Below are 19,497 nucleotides of genomic sequence, written 5' to 3' on the forward strand. Positions count from 1 at the left end.
CCCTCCATTGTCGGTGGCACAGAATGCAGATATTTGTACTTGGCGCTGCTTGTGGTTGGATATTTGCTCCGAAACACAACAAGACCAGCAATGTTTTAGAAATAAAAGTAAAATGTAAGACTGTCTTCTTCACGTAAGCTTCTAGGCTTTTCTGTAGTCCAAGATGGGCGCTTGGCACCCGCGCTGGCTAATCGGGTAGAACACCCATTTTCGCCTAGAAATTGAGTTGAGAAACGTTACACGGCGAGCTAATGGCGAATATCTGGACGCTAAGTTCTCTTCTGTTACATAAGAGATCCAAGAGCGATCTCTAGGCATGACGGATCGCATTTCAGAACGCCGATCGGTGTGCGTGAATTATAGAGCCTGGCTACGCTGTCTTTGGCGACGTCGGAAGTAGAAGGGTTTCCAAACACCATCTTACTACTGCTGAACAGGAGTAGTGCCAAAACATCTTTATTCCGGCCTCTCAAAGTTCATCAAACTCACTTGGGTCTTTTCAGGATTGAATCAGTGCAGTATTGACACAGAGAATTATGGCCATACCTGGAGTACTTTGTCTTCCGATATATGAGGAACCTATTCCTTTCTTTCTAATATTTCCTTTCCTGATGCATTTTTGATTTCCTTCTTTTATGTATTTCACTCAAAGATTCAAGATCAGAATCATAGCCGACTAGAAAGACAGTGGTTGCGCTATTTCGAACCTCTACACGGCTAATCAAAACTCCTATCCTATCACTATCTCGACTTACTGCAGTCAAGTTTGCTGTATATTTTTACAGATATGTTCTAAGCTGCAAATTACTTTCAATAGGTTGGTTCACTATACATATACTCGCTCAAATTCTCGTCTTTTGTTGCTTGGAATGGGTGTGCGCAGTTTCGGTCTCGCGAACCAACGTGCCTACTTGTCTCTTTAGAGGTGGGTGGCTCGGCCCAGTGGAGCAAATCCGATCGTCTTTTCCAGAGACTGGGCCGAGCCAACTTGAGAGTTAGCTACGTAGCGAATCATCGACGAGGAAAACCGCGTCCTCGCCTGATCAACGTGTGTTAGTCAGGAATCTTCCCGACGGATACTCCGCTAGCGCTCCGCGTCTGACTCCGAGAAAGGAATCAATGCCAGATGCCCCGGATAATCGTCGGTGCAGGCTGCCCGTCGTCTCCACCCCGCCGCCCATTTACCGGGAAGCGAGTCGTCAGACCGCCATGCTCCATGGGCTTTTAATGATCGTGGTCATCGATTTGCCATTTACTCTTCTTTACTGTTGTTGTTCTCTTTTCAAAGACCCATTCCCCGAGTACAGGTTCCGTCGAGTAACGTAGATTTGGTTGTGGTGGTCATTGGTCATCATCCTCAACATGTCGCAAACCGCCACTGAGGCGCGATCTGAGGCGCAGCACCAAGGGCACTTCACCCCCGAGGCCTACGAACTCGGCCGTCTGAGTTCCAGCCGTGGACGCGCACTCGGAAACTCGTCGCCGAAGAAGGACGGGCCCGAAGAACATCAATCGTCAGATGTTCCCGACGACACCCCGCCACCGACTGCCCACGGAGCTATCGAACGATGGAACTCGCCAAGGGGTAACATGGGAAGGCTGGGGTTCGCCTTCTTCTCGTTTGTCATTGCCGGTATGAACGATGCTGCAGTTGGTGTAAGTTCAAGGCCAATGCCTCCTCGAGTTGCGAACATTTACTTACTATTCACACTCTATAGGCCTTGATTCCCTATGTAGGTTTACTATTGATACATTTCGAGAAATTATTTCGGACTCGCGATTCTCATCCTTTCACAGCTTGAAACATACTACGAACTAAGCTACACCATTGTCTCGCTCATCTTTCTGACCCCCTTTGCCGGGTACTCGGTTGCGGCATTCACCAACGCCAGGATCCATCAGAGATTTGGCCAAAGAGGCGTGGCTATCATGGCTCCTCTGTGTCACATCATCACCTATGTCGTCCTGTCCCTGCATCCTCCTTACCCAGCGCTCATTGTGGTCAACATGATCAGCGGCTTTGGTAACGGGCTGACTGATGCGTGCTTCTGCGCTTGGATTGGCGCCATGGATAAGGCGAACACAATCCAGGGGTTCCTGCACTCCTTCTATTCCGTAGGAGCCCTCATTTCCCCGCTGATCGCCACCTCGATGGTTGTCACTGCCAAGATGCCATGGTACAACTACTACTATGTCATGGTTAGTCAAAAGAAAGTCCGTCTATGCCTTTGGCATTGCTAACGAATCGTAGGTCGGTGCGTCTGTCCTCGAACTCGTTGGCCTCACCGTGTCCTTCTGGCAAAAGACGGGTGCCGTGTACCGCGCAGAACACGCACACGAGAACGAGGGGAGTGGAGGTGCGGGCACCAGAACTGCACTCAAATCCAAAGTCACCTGGCTTTGCTCCTTGTTTTTCTTCGCATACATGGGTGTCGAAGGTACAATCATAGAATCGCCCGATGCTTGAACATCGTTGCTAATTGGGCTCTTAGTCGGTCTCGGTGGTTGGATCGTCACATTCATGTTGCGTGTGCGCAAGGCATCCGCCTACGCGTCTGGTCTGTCAGCAACTGGCTTCTGGGCAGGCCAGGCTCTGGGACGAGCTACCTTGGGGTTCGTGACCGAGCGGTACGGAGAAAGGCTTTGCATCAGCATCTATATCACTATCTGCCTCGCTCTTCAGCTTCTCTTCTGGCTCGTCCCGCAATTCATCGTTTCGGCCATCGCTGTGGCTTTCCTCGGCTTTTTCCTTGGGCCGATGTTCCCCGGGGCTGTCATGATGACGGCTAGGCTGCTTCCGAAGCACACTCATGTCAGTGCTATTGGATTTGCTATGGCCATTGGCGGTACCGGCGGAACGGTCTTTCCTTTCATCATCGGCGCGATTGCGACAAGTAAAGGTGTCTCTGTACTGCAGCCCATCATTCTATCGCTCATCGTCGTGGTAGCTATTGTGTGGCTCTGCTTCCCGCGGATCAAGAAGCGGGATGAGAATGTTGTTTCTGATATTTAACGTCACTTATCCACCGCCCATTTGACTGGGTGCTGAACGATAGATGGCCTCTCATACATGAGAAACAGGGTAGAATCAAGTGAGCAATCCTAAAGAGGCTAGGCACGGATGAGATTTGAGCGGTCAAGCAGGAAGGGAAAGTGTTATTTAGTCTGGAAAATAAACTACGATGCCCTCCAATAATCCAGCTCTGGCAAACAATTTGACCCAATATGTACACAATAAATAAAGTAGGTATGTACATCAACAGAACATCGACGTCACTCAAATATACCGAGTCAAGTATGTACACAGAAATATCGGTTCATCCCACCACAATAAAGACACCCAATTACAACTTCTGACCAGCTGTGCCGGGGATGGTACTAGCTACCTTGCCGGAGCCAATGGCGGCAATCTTATAAGGCAGCGAGGCAGAAGTGAGGGTTCCCACAGGAACAGAGTTCTTGGAGCCGCCGAGGTCGACATCCTCAGCCACGGCGTAGCCGGTCTGCTTGGAGTCGGCGAAGAAGATGGCTTCGGCAGGGCTGTTGGCGAACGCGGTGCTCTGGACGAGGACCTGGGCGCCCATTCGGGAGTTGATGCCGGTGAGCAACAGCTTGTTGTAGTAGGAGTTGACGACGTGGACGGTGCCAAAGCGGACGAGGGGAGTGCGGGAGTTAATGTTGAACCAGTGGTTGTTGGCATAGGTAACGTGGAGTTTGCCCTTGTCTTCGCCACCGTTGTTGTCGGAGTGACCGACCAGAGATCCCTTCCACTGTTGATGTTCATGTCAACTTAGAACTGTTTCAAGATGAGTAGATCGACGCCAGGTCAAGACTTACGTGGTCGTGAAAGTAGACATTCGAGACCGTGATCCAGTCAGCGCCGTGTGAGATGTCGAGGAGGCCGTCAAGGTCGTCCTTGCCTCCGCTCAGGTCGCCGGAAAGGTCGCAGTGGTCAACCCAGACATTGGTAGACTCATCAATGCCAATGGCGTCGCCGTTGGAGGCCTTGACACCACCGATCTTCAGGTTGCGGATGATGACGTTCTTAACCTGGCGGACGTACAGGCCGACGTTGCTAAGAGCTGAGAGGAGAACAATGTTAAACCGACGGCGAGCAAGAGACTATATTAGCAGACTCAAGAATACTTACAGCTGCCCTTCTCTCCAATGATGGTCTTGTCGGAAGAGACGCGGACCTTGGCGCTGCCAGAGATGGCACCGGAGATGACAATGGTAAGGGGTCCCTCCTTCTTCGCAGCGGCAACGAGCTCATCAACGGTCTTGACGGTGACGCTGGAGCCGCCGGCACCACCGGTAGTACCGCCGCCCTGGGTGCAGTAGCCGATGCTGCAAGCCTCGGCGGCCTGGCGGAGGGCAAGCTCGTTGCGAGCGGTGACGATGTTGGCAGGCGAAGCCGCAGCCAGAGCGGCCATGAAGGTGACAGCGGAGAACTTCATCTTGGTTCTGTGAAGGCTTGTTGTTGAATTGGATGGTTCGGATGAAATAAGAGGTAAATGTCCTCAAGCGGGTGACTAGCACTACCGAAGTTGATGGAATTGGATGAATAGCAAAAAGAATGAAAGACTGGAAAGGCGCGATGAGGAAAGGAGAGAACTGGTAGTTCGACCTATCGATGAAGGACGTCTTATATATAAGATACAGGCTTCCAAGCTCGGTTCCTAGCTTAGAATATGGAAAATAGTGTCATTGCTGGTCAGGAGAACTTGGAAGGAGGCAGGTCCACGTTGACAACTGCAATGCTGGGCGTTTCCAACTAAACACAACCCCTAACTCCATCGAGACCCTTGTTCATTTCACCACATTTTGCGTGAGCCAGGATAATCTTACAAACAGACCAGGGCATCGGAGAGACAGGATGAAAATTCCGTCGACAAAGACGTCTTCGTCGATGCGTATGACAAGAGGTGATTGGCCTCTAACGAGACCGTTACATTGAGATGAAAGGCACGAGTAAGGGAGACTCTCGTCTTGGCCTGTCCCATGGCGACCGGCGTACCATAACCAGACGACTGGGCGTAAATATGCTCGCACCCTAAAAGAGCGCGGGAGGAAGAGAGCTGGGATCGTTACAGAAGCAACTTCACTGTGTGGACAGGGCGACAGGTTGGGTTGGGAGTGCAGGGGTTGGGAATAGGCTCCTTCGGCTGTCACTGGCAGGGTCTAGCTCAACCCACTAAAGGCAGAAGAACGAACCAGTCGGCCCCCAGCTGGGCACCCATCCGCAGAAACGCTGAAGGTGTAACCTGGCGCAAGAATTGCCAGCTCCAATGTTTCGGATCAGCAGGGTGGGTGGCTTTTGCGCGCGGCACCCCAGAGATAGATGAACGCCAAGATCCTGTCCAAATGAACGCGGCCTGGTCGTTGGAGGAATAACTCAAAGCAGAGCGTCGCCCTGCGCACAGCGGAAGCCGTCGCCCATCTGAGCAGATGCGCTGCTGATCTGATGGGAGTCACGAGTTGTCATGACAAGATTGAGGGGATAATCCCTGGCTTGGTTTGCTAATGAAATTTGAGACGGTTCCCAATTCCCACCTCTTTACACCTCTACCCTCGTGTTAAAGGCCTTCTACGAAGGGCGAGTTCTCATCTAAAAAAGCAACACAGACGCGACACAAACTTCTACAACTAGCTTCCTTGCAGCTTGTCGGCACTTACCGATCACTAAGCAGCGAAATCTATAACTCTTAGACAGCATGCCCATCATGATGAGAGAAGTGAGAGGGGCGGTGACTGACCTGTGCATCTACCCGCAACCTTGGCATGTTGCACTATCGAAAAGGGGAATCAGATGCCAAGATTGCGAATATTGGCATTCTGCACTGCCAGACCTTTCTTCCCAATCATCGTGCGCTCCAACTGCCCGCCACACCGTTTTTTACCACTTACCAGGCACGGAGACAAAAAACAATGACTGCCGGTCCTGTTGCTTCGCCCTTTGAAGGCGGGTTCCCTGGCCTCCTCCTCGCCTCTCGCCAGTCCAACTGAGGCAATACCGCCAAGAGGTTTAAATCGATTCAACCTTGGCATTCTACAACGTTGGACATTGGGACCTGAACATCAAACGGCTCGTATTCGATCAGCAAAAATCCACATCCAAGGGGGAAACGCCAGGTCCTCTTGCAGAAGGAGAGAGCAAGATCTGCGAAAACGAGTATTGCAAGAGGAGCATTCTCCCTCGAGCACTCGACCGTAGTCTTGAGTAGCTTCTGCAAATTCCATCGAGTGCTGAAAATGTCGGCAAGCGCTGTGCTACTATTCTATCTTGGGACTTCCCTAGCCCAACGACTGTTCCCTCCACGACACCGTCCCGGCGATTGCATCTTGCCGAACTTTCAGATCGCCCGGTTTGATTAGCAACCTTTGCGGTCGACCTATTTTGCACGAATAAGACTGTTTCCACAGTCTCCGAGCGGCCATACGGAAAAGCCACCGACGGATCTGAAGAAGAGGGCGGGGTAATCAACACCAACATTACATCCGTTTTCGATCCCCTCGGCTGTAAGCATTTCCCAACTGGTGTTAACTTACTACTTTAATAATTTGATTCAGGCACGGTATCCATGCCGATTGAGCTTGAGAGGATGACCACGGACGACGACCACCAATTACTATTGCATCACCTTGCTCCATAGCCTTGTACTGCGACTTGGTAGGCATCAGATGATCATGAGCAGCGAGGGAATGGCTTAGATCAACTATGCAGTATTGGCTTGGAGTCAGCTGCTAGTACTTGGCCGCTTGAGCGAGTTCTCGGCTTCACCCAATTTACCAAAGAAATTTCTCCGTTGACGAGAGGCTTATGTAGAAGGACACATGCCATGCTTCTTGGCCCATCATTTCACCACAGACACCATCTCGTGGACTGATTCAACGCAACACTATCTCTCAGTCTGCATTATCTTACTACTGAATGTGAGAGGCGCGACCTTGGCTTACGACCGCAGCCGGATCATCAAGTAAGGTAGGTAGTCCAGATTCTTTACAAAACTTGAAGATCCCACGAATCGGAAGCACAAAGGTGGCAAAAAAGATAATGCCGTCTTCGGCAAATTATCAACCAGTGGGGCAAGTGTTTTGTTTCTCATCTGATGTAAGTCTTCCGTATGACTACCTTTGTGTACTCCAGCTGAGGACCCATATCCATCTAGAAACTTTACAAGCTGCCGTCTCGAGCCGAATATCTCATCAAACTCCAACTGATGGTTGGCCATATTGTCCTGTCTGGGGATTACGCGATCGGTTATAAACCCAAACGATCTTGACTCCTATGGCCCGGACTCTACGCGGGGATATAAAGCATACATAGAAGCAGCCATACGGACGTTGAAGTCATGCCGTACTGGCCAATCTGATCTGCTACATCGTCGGGCACGATCGGATATGAAGGCCCTCGACGAATTGCTACATTTTTTCTGAGTAATTCTTGAATCCTGAAGCGTTATGATTTATCACGTTGTCGGCTCGCTTTCATATGGCCCGAAATCGAAGCGTACCTGGCTTTGCCGGTCTCTGCCAAGGAGTCTTCTTGCGGGACTTAATCGTCAGTCAAAGATCTATAACAAGGGAGGGATGGACCTCCAAAAATTGTATAGAATGAGATTTTCTGGTCGATTCACCTTTTCCTTCCTCATCTTGTGCAGACAATTGCTTTCTCACGACGACCATTCCATCCAAAGAAATGCCACTTACTTTTTTCTCGAGGCATAAGCTTGATCTTAGCCCCGGTCACCTCTCTTCGCTTGAGATGGCTCTGCAAAACACCATCTCGTGACGATGCTAAACCTAGCCGCCTAACAGAGTATACTAGACTATGCAGTAAGGCTTTGCCTGTGAGAGCTCTGTACGTGGAGATGAAGAACCCAGTAGATTCCGGTCAGCTGCCAAGACAATTGATGCTCATTTTCAAAGATGACGGATGTGTGACGCAACTGTGGCCTGTTGCAGTACAATCCATCAGGGGAGAACTACCAATGTTGGATCTTGCATGTCTCCTCAGTAACAAATGAGTACAAACATTCTCTAATTCTCTCCCACGTCAGCCTCAGAACGAACGACAATCTAACGTTATCATGAACTCTAGCCGCATGTGATAGTCCGATAAGGTAGGGAGCGGACGACACAAAATGCGGGGTCCGTTACGGCTTGATCCGGCTGACCCCTGCTTCCCCTCACGTCGCCGGCGGCATACCATGACGAACGAAAGATAAGAAGCTTGTTCGTCTCGTATCAACAGAAAGTTTCCAGCGCTCCTACATCACCTCGGCTTCACTAGTCTCCTCATCATTGAGAAAATCAAGCTACAAAGACCAACTTCACCGTGGTTTGGACCATCCGGTGCCTCAGCATATTCTGACCCATCATGTCTGATATCAAGAAGTACCAGCTCGGGGACTTCGCACTCCAGAACAACGGCTCGTTGCCCGGAGCATGGATCGCCTATAAAACATTTGGCGACCCGTCTCTCCCAGCGGTTGTCTATCCTACGTGGTATTCTGGTACCATCGCGGATAACGAATGGCTCATTGGAGAAGATAAAACTTTGAACCCGTCGAAGTATTTCATAATCATTCCAGCCATCTTCGGCAATGGAGAGTCCATCAGTCCATCCAACTCAGACATCAACCCATTTCCCGATGTGTCTTTCTTCGACAATGTGAAAGCACAGTACGAGTTGGTCACCAAGGAACTCAAGATCAAACATCTCAGAGCCGTTCTCGGATGGTCCATGGGGGCAGCTCAATCTTTCCAATGGGCGACGCAATATCCCGATTTCTTGGACATCGCCGTCCCGTTCTGTGGTTCCGCCAAATGCGCTCTGCACAACCAAGTTTTCCTGGAGGGCATCAAGTCAGCGCTCCTAGCGGCGAAAAAAACAAGCTCAGCTGGTAGCACTCTGGGACGCATTGCATCGGCTGAAGAGAAGTCTCTTCGCATTTGGTCAGATGAGGAGAAGGAAATTGGCCTGAAGGCTTTCGGTCGTGGCTACGCGGGATGGGGATTCTCACAGGCATTTTACCGACAAGAGTTGCACAAGAAGTTCTATGGAGCGAAGGATCTCGAAGACTTTATGCAGATATTTTGGGAGAAGTGGGCTCTGAGCAACGACCCGGAGGACTTGCTGGCCATGATTCACACATGGCAGAGCGCCGACGTGAGCAACCAAGAGCCTTACAACGGCGACTTCAAGAAGGCCATGGCAAGCATCAAGGCGAAGACTTTGGTGCTGCCCTGCAAGACTGACCTCTACTTCCCGTAAGAACTTCATCCTCGAACGCGACGGAAACTAGGACTAACAATAACAGGCCCGAAGACTCTCAGTACGAAGTCGAATGCATGAGCGAAGGCGTTGGCGAACTAGCTGTCTACCCCTCCATATGGGGTCACTGGGCCGGTGGTCCTCCTGGGAACTTCGAAGATGTTGAGTGGCTCGACAACAAGTTGAAGGGCATCTTTGCTACTGCGCCTCAGAGAGGGTAGAGGCGCAGTTGGGTTAGCCTAGGCAATCCGCAGCATTACGTCGTACGAAATGATTTCCTCTTCCTGGCAGTAACTTCATGCGTAGACGTGACACAGTTCTCAACGAAAAGAATTATCCAATTATCCAACACCCACAAGTTTAGCGGCTATGCGCCAAGGGTTCATACATAAGACACAATATATAGAGATGAAAGATGCTTGAATTGCTAAAAGACTCTCGCAGTGCAATCAATCCGAACGATTGACCCAGCTTCCGTGCATGCCATATCGTAGCCGGAAGGCTAGTTCATTGGCTGCCACGGGGTCTAGCTCTAGGTCATTTACATCAAGAATCAAGATGCAAGAGGGCCTTGAATCCCTTCTGATGATAATCGTAATGAGAAAACCGTTCCCTTGCATAGGTACGAGGCCAGTAGCTGACCCGTCTTCTGACTTCTTTGCGTTGTTTCATAGATTGCTTACCGTCTGGGAACCTTGTGACGAGCTCGTGTAAAGAAATATGGTCCCCAGCTGACCAGTGAGTATACTTTCCAGTGTTTATATCTGCATCAGCGACCGTGTTATAGGTCCCACCGGCGGGAATGTACTTTGCCTTCGGGTCATGAACGTCGTGAACACATAGAAACAATCTGCAGCACACTTTGGTAGCGAACTCTTTATCACTTGGGCATCTCGCCATCGAGAGCGACTAGCTCTGTTCCGCAGGGAAGCTTGAGCTTGTTGTAGATCGAGCTTCCAGCGCAAATAACGACTGGCAGGTTGACCTGCAATTGATTTCTCGCGAGAAAACGGGTTCTCGCCTCAAGGACCAAAGAACTAGAACTAGGATACGACTTAGACCACGCTTCTCAGATACATGTATTTAGAATGCTTACTTGATGTGGTGAGTAAGGCGCGCACCAAGGTGAACACATCCATATTCGCCTTCGATCGCGTTTCCACTATGCCCATAGAAGGCGTTTTGAAGCTAAACCACCCAACGTCTTCGGGCCTAAGGTTACGATGTAGCTGAGGATCAAAGGTCAGAGGCTTATCCTCAGCCCTAGCGAGACGCTTCGAGCCTTGTCGCGAGATCTCGATTGGCTAGGTCTCGAGAGAAACGAGTACGAAGACGATCCGGGTCTAAGTCGCCGCCATGTCAAGCATCATTCCTACGCAGAGCGGCCTGGATCCAGCTTTTTTCAACCACCTTCCCGCTCTTGTCGAAAAATAGTATGCAACGTCATTTGTCGCATCTCTATTTGACTGAAATTTTGGCTCAAAGCCCATGGCAATCAACTCGCTAATTTTAGGACGCGAGGTCAAAGTTGGAGAGAAGAATTGTCCGCGGAAATCATATAGTCATGTTAAGTCCAGGCGTTTGAGCATGATGAATGAATCTGCTGTTAAATAGTGACGACGTACCTCTTGTTCAAAGTGAGTCCGGATTCATAGCATACGGCCTGTAATCCGCCTTGAACGCCAACAGCTGATTTTCAAAAATTGGCGTTTCGGATATGGTTCTGCAAAGAATGTCCCATTGTTCGACCGACCCAATGGATTCATCCCAGAGAGCAAGATCAACGATGTCCAGTCCAGGGTGAAGGACATGTCGGCGTGGTTTGTTCCATCCCTCCAAAGGGCCGAGGACATGCCGAGAAAGGACGTAAGGGGGCCTACCGCACATGCAGTAGTATACACCAGAGTAGTATTGACTCTTCGATCCAAGAAAGCATCCATGGAAATGTCTCTAGTCTTGGCAGCATTGTTCTTGAGAAATGAATATGGAATTCCAAGACCCAGAAGCAGAGATAAGACAGGCCTGTGTGGAAACGGATTCATTTAGTTTGTTCTGGTGAGGCCAAATGATCAAATTATCGCAAAATCTCGCCGTTGAGAGAGCGCAGCCGATTTCATTCCTCATGGGAAGCGTTTTCTCTTACCACATGGCAAATCATTCAATTCGGATGGGAACCACTTCTGAAAGAGGGCATGGATCATGACTCTTTTCGCAAACACCAATGACAGGAACTATTGAGGTCGACATCGTAAGTTGCAAAAACGGGAGCTGTTCAGACTAAAAGGATCAAATCAATCGATCATGTTCTACCCTGTTATAGAATGGTTCCCAAAGATGATCGACATTCTTGACATTGATTTTTTTGGTTCCTGGTAGTCTCTTACGATCGCATAGGATTTCAACGCCAAACAAAGTCGGAAAATGTAGAGAAGAATGGCTTCATAATAGTGACTATAGGAATAATAATATGTCGCCAAAGCCCACGCCGACCTATGTCCCACATCAGCCGCCCGTAATGAATCGTCAATGAAAATGGTATCTAATAAAAGAATGATGCCTCCAACGCTAACATAATCTCTGGGCTTTGACAGGCCATCTGAAGGATAAAAATACATCATGATCTGCAGAAGGATTGGCTCATGGGAACCCCCTTGCCTCCACCTTTTGAGACGAAATCTGCACAATGTCGCACTTGACTTCTATAGGCGCTCCAGGTTGTAGCCTGATCTCGTCAGCAGAGACTCTCCTTCCCGCTTCGATTCGCGTTTCGACAATAGCGTGATGATTCGGTCTATACCCGCCCAACTCGATAGATTCCTGTTGCCGTAGTGAAGACTGCATTTGATCCGCGTGGCTGATGAAATCCGGGCTTTCTCTCTGGCCTTGGATAGGCAGTCCCCCTTGGCGGCTCGCGTCAGAGTGGCTCAAATCGTAGCTTGCGATGTCATAAAGATCCGCTTTGCTATCAGATGAGCCGGTTCGTCGCTTCGAGTGTCGGGCGTAGTAATTGTTCGGGTTGCCTAGTGTAACACCGAGCTCGGCGTTGCGGTGACGTGAGGTATTTGCTGTGTTCTCAGAGTAGTCTCCGTTCATGCGATACTTGGAGGACTTGTTTTTGTTACTCGAGAGTGCTGGGATGAATCGAGAGACTAGAGGTCGGAAAGTCGGGAGACAAGCGCAGACCAGGCCACAGCTGAGCTCGCCGATGGACCAGCAGGCGGTTTCGACATTTTGCCACGTGAAGTCTTCTTCGAGTTTGAGAAATCGGATTCTAATGAACGATATAGTGCATGTGCTGTCAGAGTATTAGAAAGAGACCGGATAGGTCATGTAGCTAGACGCAAGCTTGGGATACAACTTACAAGAATCCCAGACAGAAGATGCCAAGCAGAACGTATTTCTGGCCTCGGGCTAGGTTCAGTCGGTTGATCACCGGGAGCGGCAGCACAAAGACGATGATGTCGGTGATGATGTTGCCTGCCGCGTTGATGTACCACTGGGGATAGTTCGGTATGCATGAGCCCTTAATGCTCTTGTCCCATCCGGCCGCAATAGGGGTACAGATGAAGATCTCGACAAGAATCTGCGAAATGCTCCATGCGCCAACTATTACCATTGCCGCAAGGAAGACCTTTTTCATCTTCTGGACCGCTAGGACTCGGTAGTATTGGAAGAGGAAAGTCATCTTGATGCCGGACAGTGCTGCATTGTAAAACACAATGGTGACGTAGAATGTCTGGAAACTGTCAGCAAGCGTGCAGAGCAAGTCGCATCAGGCGCAGACTGACCATGTTATAGGCCTGGATTTGCTCAGAGGTAAGAAAGTAGACATGGCGACCGAGACCATTTCTAGTGTCTTCATTTTGTTAGAAACTATTGATGAACATCGCTGAGGACGAGAGCGACTTACTTAGTGCGACAGCCAAGCCGCATCCAAGAACCAATAACTGAACATTCATGATCAGAACTAAGTCGTTGAGATGAAGAACGCAGTTGGGAAACTTACGAAAGCAAAAACAGATGCCCAGTCATCTATGCCAAACTGTCTTATGACTAAGACTCTGGTGTATACTCGTATTGACACAGCCAGGAAGGCAACTGAAAGCACAAAGCACGCGACGCCAATGACCATCTGTGCCCGCGACTCGTCCGGGTTCATTCCTGGAGGGGCCTCCATGCTGCCTGTGAAATTCCCTTGAATACTGTCGACGAATATGCTTGGTCGATAACGGAATCAAGACTCAAGCATTGGTAGTCCACGAGGACTGGCACGTGGCAATGTGCTCGTCGTTCCTTTCAATGGAGGACGCTGATGAAGGGGATAGATGTGGGACGCCGGACGAAGAAATGCATGAGAATCTAAACGCCGAGGGAAGCTGTCTTTCTATATTGGTAAAAGCTTCGACATGCCAGCCATTGACTGGTCTTAGATCGAAGGGGCACCTTTGCGCGGGTGTGGCTCGATAAAGGGGTCGAACCAAAAGAGGGTGTGAGACATCCACGAGGAGGAGCTGCATGCTAGACTAGCACGCCTCGGACACAACAGGGACCCTCAGGATTTCGATATTCCGTGTCTCATATGGTTTAGACATGGAGACCACTGTGGGATCCACGAAATCTATTTCCAAGGATATTGTCGATTGGCTTTGGGCAGAAAGAACGCAATGGAGCCGTGCGCGCGGTAGAATGCTCGGAAGATAGGAAGACAGCTGGGCAGACTAGCACAACGGTCGTGGCTTGTCTGATGGCACTCTTTGTGCAGTTTTGTACACCTGCATGACACGACCTAACGAATTGGCAAATGGGGAGTGACACCTCGTTGACTAGTGGGAAGAGACCTAGCGTGTAAGCTATGTGGGAACGGCTCCGCACGTCGTTATGAAGGTTTAGACGAACTAGTAACGGACTTCGTTCGATTCATCATGTTCGACTGCAACCAGAAGGTGCATGTAGGAAAAAGGGAGGAGGGTGGCAGGCAGTGGACAGTCTGCGGTGTTGGAGGTCTGCCGGCCCAGGGACGCAACGTTATTCTCGAAGTCCCGATGATGGCAATCTCCCGGCTTTCCTGGTACGCTGGCATGCTGACGACGCACGGCTTGGCGGCACTGCTTTCTCTCCTCACCAGTCAAGGCGGCAGGCATTCTGGGAATTTGGAGATGCCGCGATTCAGTTGCCCTCGATAGAGAGACTCGCAAGGTCTCAGAACGCCTCCTGGCATGTGCAAATATGGGGCTGGTAACTTGAGAGCCGGCCCCGGGCTGGAGTCGAGGTCTGTGTGTCGGAGAGATGACCCAATGATGATCGGCCAGACAGGGTGATAGGCTTGAACCCCGGGTATCCAAAGTCGTATACCGCCCCTGCTAGCCTGGGGGAGGGACCGGGGTAAGTCCTGTCCGCTCCTCGGTGAACGAGCAGACTATCGCGCGGATTCATGTCGCAATAGTAGCGGCTGACTCGCATATCGTAGGCAGTGATTTTTTGTCGCATTTGGCAAGCAGCGGCGTAATTGGCGCTGACGGCCAGGAAAAAGAAATTGGCCATCGACAGAGACCCCGAAGTCTTCTGCCGAGCCGAAGACAGATGTTGATAATACCAAGGACTAATGGTCTTGACCAGACTATCTGTTCATCTGATCGGCAAACTTACTTTGGCTGCCAGAATCGGGTGAAACAGATACAATTCAGAGCTTCCTAGGAGGCTGAGACCAGCCAGATCAAAGATGGCTACACTCTTGTGCAACAGCGTGTGAGCAGCTTGGCAGCGCCTTGCCTACGGATATAGCTCGCGGAGGTAGCAGCCTCGGGCCTTGGACATCTCGGCCGCGCTCTCACCGGTGCCGATTACTCACTATGGGGCCAGAATCATTATCGCTACTTAATAGAGAAAATGCGGCGACGGCGGCCGAGCCGCTGGAGAGGGCCCACGCGAGTACCTGGTTCGCGCTCTCGTTGTCGACTCCAGCCCTTTCAGCTTGGCGCTGAAGGACCCTAGCACGCATGGCAAGCTGGTAAATTATGCCTCACAATGAATTGCATTGGTCAGAACCTGGCAGACGAGGTTCTGAGCGTAACCACGCTGTCGGAGGGACGAACCGAGGGGACAAGCGGGCAAGGAATATTCTTCAAGTTTCGACGCCCCCCAACTCGATTCGGACGACCGTCAGCAAGAGGGGCCTTTTATCGGCTTCAACGTTTGACTCGATGCGGGCGTGTCTGGTACGCACCGCATGTTTTTTTCGTACCATTTCCAAGCCACAGCGGCGGCAATGAAGAATAAACTTCAGCCCATTGCCAGTGGCGTTCCGTTCAGCGGCTTGATTGGTGGACAAGAAGAAGTTGACAGGTACATCTTTCTGCAGGGCACGGTCCTGGTGTCAAGCGTACGACCCCCCCACGACAAATGCAAGTTGTTGTCGTGCTGATGGTACCGGCAGGCTTCTCTGTTGAGTATGTCCATCGTCTGTGGCGGAAAGGAGAGGTTTCGAAAGGCACCCAGAGACCGGAACTAGCCCCGCTCGTCATGGGAACTATGATAAAGAGTATCACGTCAACCGGCGGCAAGGTTGGTAAGTTCATCGTAAAGTCCATGATAGTACTCGTCCCCCATGGAGCTCCCAAAGTGTGCTGCTCCACTCCCCCGCCACCTGTCATGATGGAAGCCTGACAATGGAGAGGTCCGAGAGCTGGGTGATATCACAACGACCCTACACGCCCCATTGACGGAAACGACGAACATATTCTACTGGAGTAAATAACATCGTATCGACTTGATCTTGCAGGTGGGCTTCGTCGGTGCGCGATGTCCACCAGGAAAGGTTCGTCTCGCGGGATCTACTGGATTTTGAGGGTTGAAGGGGGGTCAAAGCGGAGTTCCATCCGGACTTCGTTTATTATTACCGGGTGTTGGGGCTGACTGTGAACGTCTGCTGGAGACACGCGGGGACGGAGAACATGGGAGGTCGCTGCACGGGGATGCCCGTATCTCTGGCCGCTCCATATCTGCTCCCTCCCTCATAGGGTTGACAAACGCGGCCCGGGTCCGGCCAGGCTTCTACGGCTTAGAGACCGTTTCTCAAAGATGGGGGACGTCCGAGTAGGTTGCAGCGATCGTCCAACACACACACACACACACTGGGAAGCAAATTGGGTCGAGCTCTGCTGGTTCAGGCGAGGGTTTGGATAAATGAATCGCATCCCAAAAGTGTGTGTGTGTTTCCTGTGACACCTTTGTCCAGACGGGGCAGCTCCAGGAACCCATGGTCCATGTGCGACGCAAGAACTGTAGCAGCTGTCGACTGTGTCTCTGCATCATCATCTGCACGTACCGACTTGGCAGGGGACTGACTGAATCGTTCGTCTGCTGATATCCTCCACTTGCAATGGTACATGGAGGAAGAACATGGAGAAGAAGTTCCATGGTCCACCGAGTAAGGTAGAGTAAGCTTACACCACAAGACGGATTCAGGAACAGGATGCTTAGGCTGTGGGTTCATGCAGCTGCGGAACGAGCTTCTCCCGCGCGGGATGCGTTTGTGCCTTGTTTACATTCCTCCTCGACACCTCCACCTTGCCCCTTCAACCTGATTCTAAGCCATTGGAGGCTACCGCGGTGCAACGCCTGCGGTAGGTAGGGGATGGACCAGCATCGTGCTGGTTTTTCCTGTCTGCATTGATGTTGCGCACACCCTGGCAGTGAGATGAGCGGGACGAATGGGGAAACCGAGTCTCCAATGAGTTTTACGTGTGCACCAAACAGTTCCAGTGAACCGGTCTCATCTCCGATGCTCCTATGGCTATGATGTTGCTCGCAGCTCGCCAAATCCCGCCAACGTGCAGATCCTGGATGCTGGTAAGCCCCATAGACCCTCGAAATAAGTCCAGTACGGCAGTACGTAGTAAGGCTTCGTTCGGTAGAGCATCGGCCACCGTTAGTGATTCTCGGCATTCATATCCCGAGGCTCCATGCTTCATTTATCACACGAATATTACCATTCATCGTGTTGATCGTCATGGCGCAAATCCCGGTGACACATGAGCCGGTTGTAACGACCGTTGGCAAGCTTGAGTGAGACCCGCGCATAGAGTTCATCTCTCCGATCCGAAGTCCCGCGGGTGCATTATCTTTGCCGATGTGACGCTCAACGGCGTACAGAAGAGGCTCACGGACTCTACAGCTCAGTGTCTGGCGTCAACTACAACCTGTCGGCGATAACTCTTCGAGGTGGCCTGCTCCGCGACAGTCGCCGGGTAGCACGGCTTCTTCGTTGTTGAAGATTATCACGCTTATGAGAAGTCCCAAGTTTACAGAGATAAACCGCATGCAACTTTCAATGACTCGTTAATGCTCCAAGACCGAACGTCTCGGGACTCGGGAGAGGGGAAACACGGAAAGACGCTCCTTTTGAGGAACCAGCTGACAAAGACAAGGGTCACTCGCTGATCCCTCGCTGAACTCCACTGTGCGAGCCAGAGTAGCCCGCTGAAACCCCTGGCATGTCCGCCTGGTGTGTCACTCGTCCTCCATGGCGGGCCGATCTAACCGGTAACAGGTCTTTGCAGTGGGGTAGAAGGATCTCATTCCTAGAAGGTGAAAGGAGACACGGTGGTGCCATGATAAAGACCGATTCAGCATGTCAAGTTGGCTAGTCTAGTGTTCCTAGAGTCTAATGTCTTTGTTTGGTAAGTATCCAACGGCTTCAGGATATCAGTCAGCGATCAACGTGGAGCATCAACGTGTCTTATCTTCTAACCCCCCGTGCTGAGCTGTCCCGCGCCATTGGTAAACTTTGAATTTCGTCAAGTGACCAACCTCATTAGATCAGACCAACCCCATTGGGAGACTAGGGTCTAAAGTATGTAATCCACAGCAGAAAGCATCGCACATTCATTCGAGGCGTACAGAACCGACCATCTCCCAGAGAACTCCAAGCTCCCATTGATAGACAAAGTTCTGAACTCCATAGGTTTTAAGCTTCTGAAAGATGAAGCATACCAGATTACGTATTCACAATGGCACAGACCCGCCGAGCTCTGCGAAGACCCATATTGGTGCAGCAAATTGCAACAAACTCTTGAATCTCCCCCCCATCTTTTCCACGATCCATCCTACGAAATGAACCACTTGTGGGAAGTCGCTCATTGATCTGGCTGGCTGGCCAAATGGTAAGGCGTCGGACTCCTAATCCGAAGATTCTGGGTTCGAGTCCCAGGTTGGTCGTTCATGTTGCTTGTCTGTGTGCAGTATGATATTTTTGATTTCGAGCAAGCCTCATTATTTCTGTAGAGTAGCGAGACTATGCGTGGTCTTGTTTTGTGTTTTCAATCTTTGAGTTTTCCTCTCGCTGTTGGTTCAAATAGCATACGGCATTAACCATGTGGCCTCCCGCAAGAAACCAAGTTTACACCTCGCTTGGTTCATATGGCAACTTAGGTAGTTAACGCGACGAAGGTTTATGCATATTGTCTGACTCTCATCGATTGATTTTGTTGGTAATCATCAAGCTCATTTATTTATTAAACCAAGCTCCAACACTACTGAGCAACAAAACTGCCAAGATAGTCGGCCTTCCCAACGGGTACTCCCTTCGATCTAAGAATAGCGTATCCCGCATTCAAGTGGAAGAAAAAGTTGGGAACTCCATGGCTCAGCGCAGCCTCTTTCGCTGTGACCTTCAACGTCTTGCCACCGAAGATGGGCCTAAGCATTTTGTTAGCCTTCAGCCTGTCTCGTTACACGGCTCGATCACCTACAAGTCGACCTGGGATTCGGCCTTTGCGTTGACAGTGGCAGCATCGACCTTGCTGAGCAGATCCAAAGCATCCTTGATACGCTTTTGGAGATCCGCGACAGTCTTCTCTGTGTTCTCATAAGGTTCCAACTCAACACCCGTCAGGCGACTGATGTTGGTCTTGACAGTCTTTGTCGCATTCTGAACCTGAAAAGTGAGGGGGAGTTGGTCCTCGACGAGGCGGGCCTCGGCATATGTGTTGACGTCTACATTGTTGGCCTTGGCGTGCTCCTCAGCCTTTGTCAAAATGTGATCAAAAGTCTTCAGACCCTTAGTGAAAGTAGGGATAACTGCGTCGTAAACGGTGACTGATGCCATTGTTGCGATACGGAGGTGAGGGGTAATTGAGCAAAATGTCGGAAGTCTCGGAAAAGCAGCGGTAGGTTATAATTATGTGAGATGATAGAGTTCAATCGTCTGTGTGGCCGGCTTC

At 50.7% G+C, this 19,497-nt stretch overlaps 5 protein-coding genes across 5 annotated transcripts; 2 read left to right on the forward strand and 3 right to left on the reverse strand.

Moving 5' to 3' along the window:
• Positions 1 to 1,362: 1,362 nt before the first annotated feature.
• CORC01_00725 (major facilitator superfamily transporter) lies at positions 1,363 to 3,013 on the forward strand (the record flags this gene model as incomplete). Its single annotated transcript, XM_022612382.1, has 5 exons — positions 1,363 to 1,656; positions 1,719 to 1,733; positions 1,798 to 2,199; positions 2,252 to 2,438; positions 2,493 to 3,013. The coding sequence occupies 5 exons, from the start codon at positions 1,363 to 1,365 to the stop codon at positions 3,011 to 3,013; spliced, it is 1,419 nt and encodes a 472-aa protein (XP_022480999.1).
• A 331-nt stretch (positions 3,014 to 3,344) lies between these two features.
• CORC01_00726 (pectate lyase B) lies at positions 3,345 to 4,457 on the reverse strand (the record flags this gene model as incomplete). The annotated part of the gene is made up of 3 exons (XM_022612383.1): positions 3,345 to 3,770; positions 3,838 to 4,082; positions 4,151 to 4,457. 3 exons carry the CDS (start codon positions 4,455 to 4,457, stop codon positions 3,345 to 3,347), a joined length of 978 nt encoding a protein of 325 aa, XP_022481000.1.
• A 3,923-nt stretch (positions 4,458 to 8,380) lies between these two features.
• Positions 8,381 to 9,498, forward strand: CORC01_00727 (uncharacterized protein; the record flags this gene model as incomplete). Its single annotated transcript, XM_022612384.1, has 2 exons — positions 8,381 to 9,273; positions 9,324 to 9,498. The coding sequence occupies 2 exons, from the start codon at positions 8,381 to 8,383 to the stop codon at positions 9,496 to 9,498; spliced, it is 1,068 nt and encodes a 355-aa protein (XP_022481001.1).
• Positions 9,499 to 11,914: 2,416 nt separating this feature from the next.
• Positions 11,915 to 13,454, reverse strand: CORC01_00728 (uncharacterized protein; the record flags this gene model as incomplete). The annotated part of the gene is made up of 5 exons (XM_022612385.1): positions 11,915 to 12,572; positions 12,640 to 13,013; positions 13,066 to 13,133; positions 13,188 to 13,224; positions 13,284 to 13,454. 5 exons carry the CDS (start codon positions 13,452 to 13,454, stop codon positions 11,915 to 11,917), a joined length of 1,308 nt encoding a protein of 435 aa, XP_022481002.1.
• Positions 13,455 to 18,807: 5,353 nt separating this feature from the next.
• On the reverse strand, positions 18,808 to 19,382 carry CORC01_00729 (uncharacterized protein; the record flags this gene model as incomplete). Its single annotated transcript, XM_022612386.1, has 2 exons — positions 18,808 to 18,973; positions 19,027 to 19,382. The coding sequence occupies 2 exons, from the start codon at positions 19,380 to 19,382 to the stop codon at positions 18,808 to 18,810; spliced, it is 522 nt and encodes a 173-aa protein (XP_022481003.1).
• Between the last annotated feature and the right edge of the window lie 115 nt (positions 19,383 to 19,497).

This window comes from Colletotrichum orchidophilum (assembly GCF_001831195.1).
Source record: "Colletotrichum orchidophilum strain IMI 309357 chromosome Unknown Scaffold_4.1, whole genome shotgun sequence".
NCBI classification, from domain to species: Eukaryota; Fungi; Ascomycota; class Sordariomycetes; order Glomerellales; family Glomerellaceae; genus Colletotrichum; species Colletotrichum orchidophilum.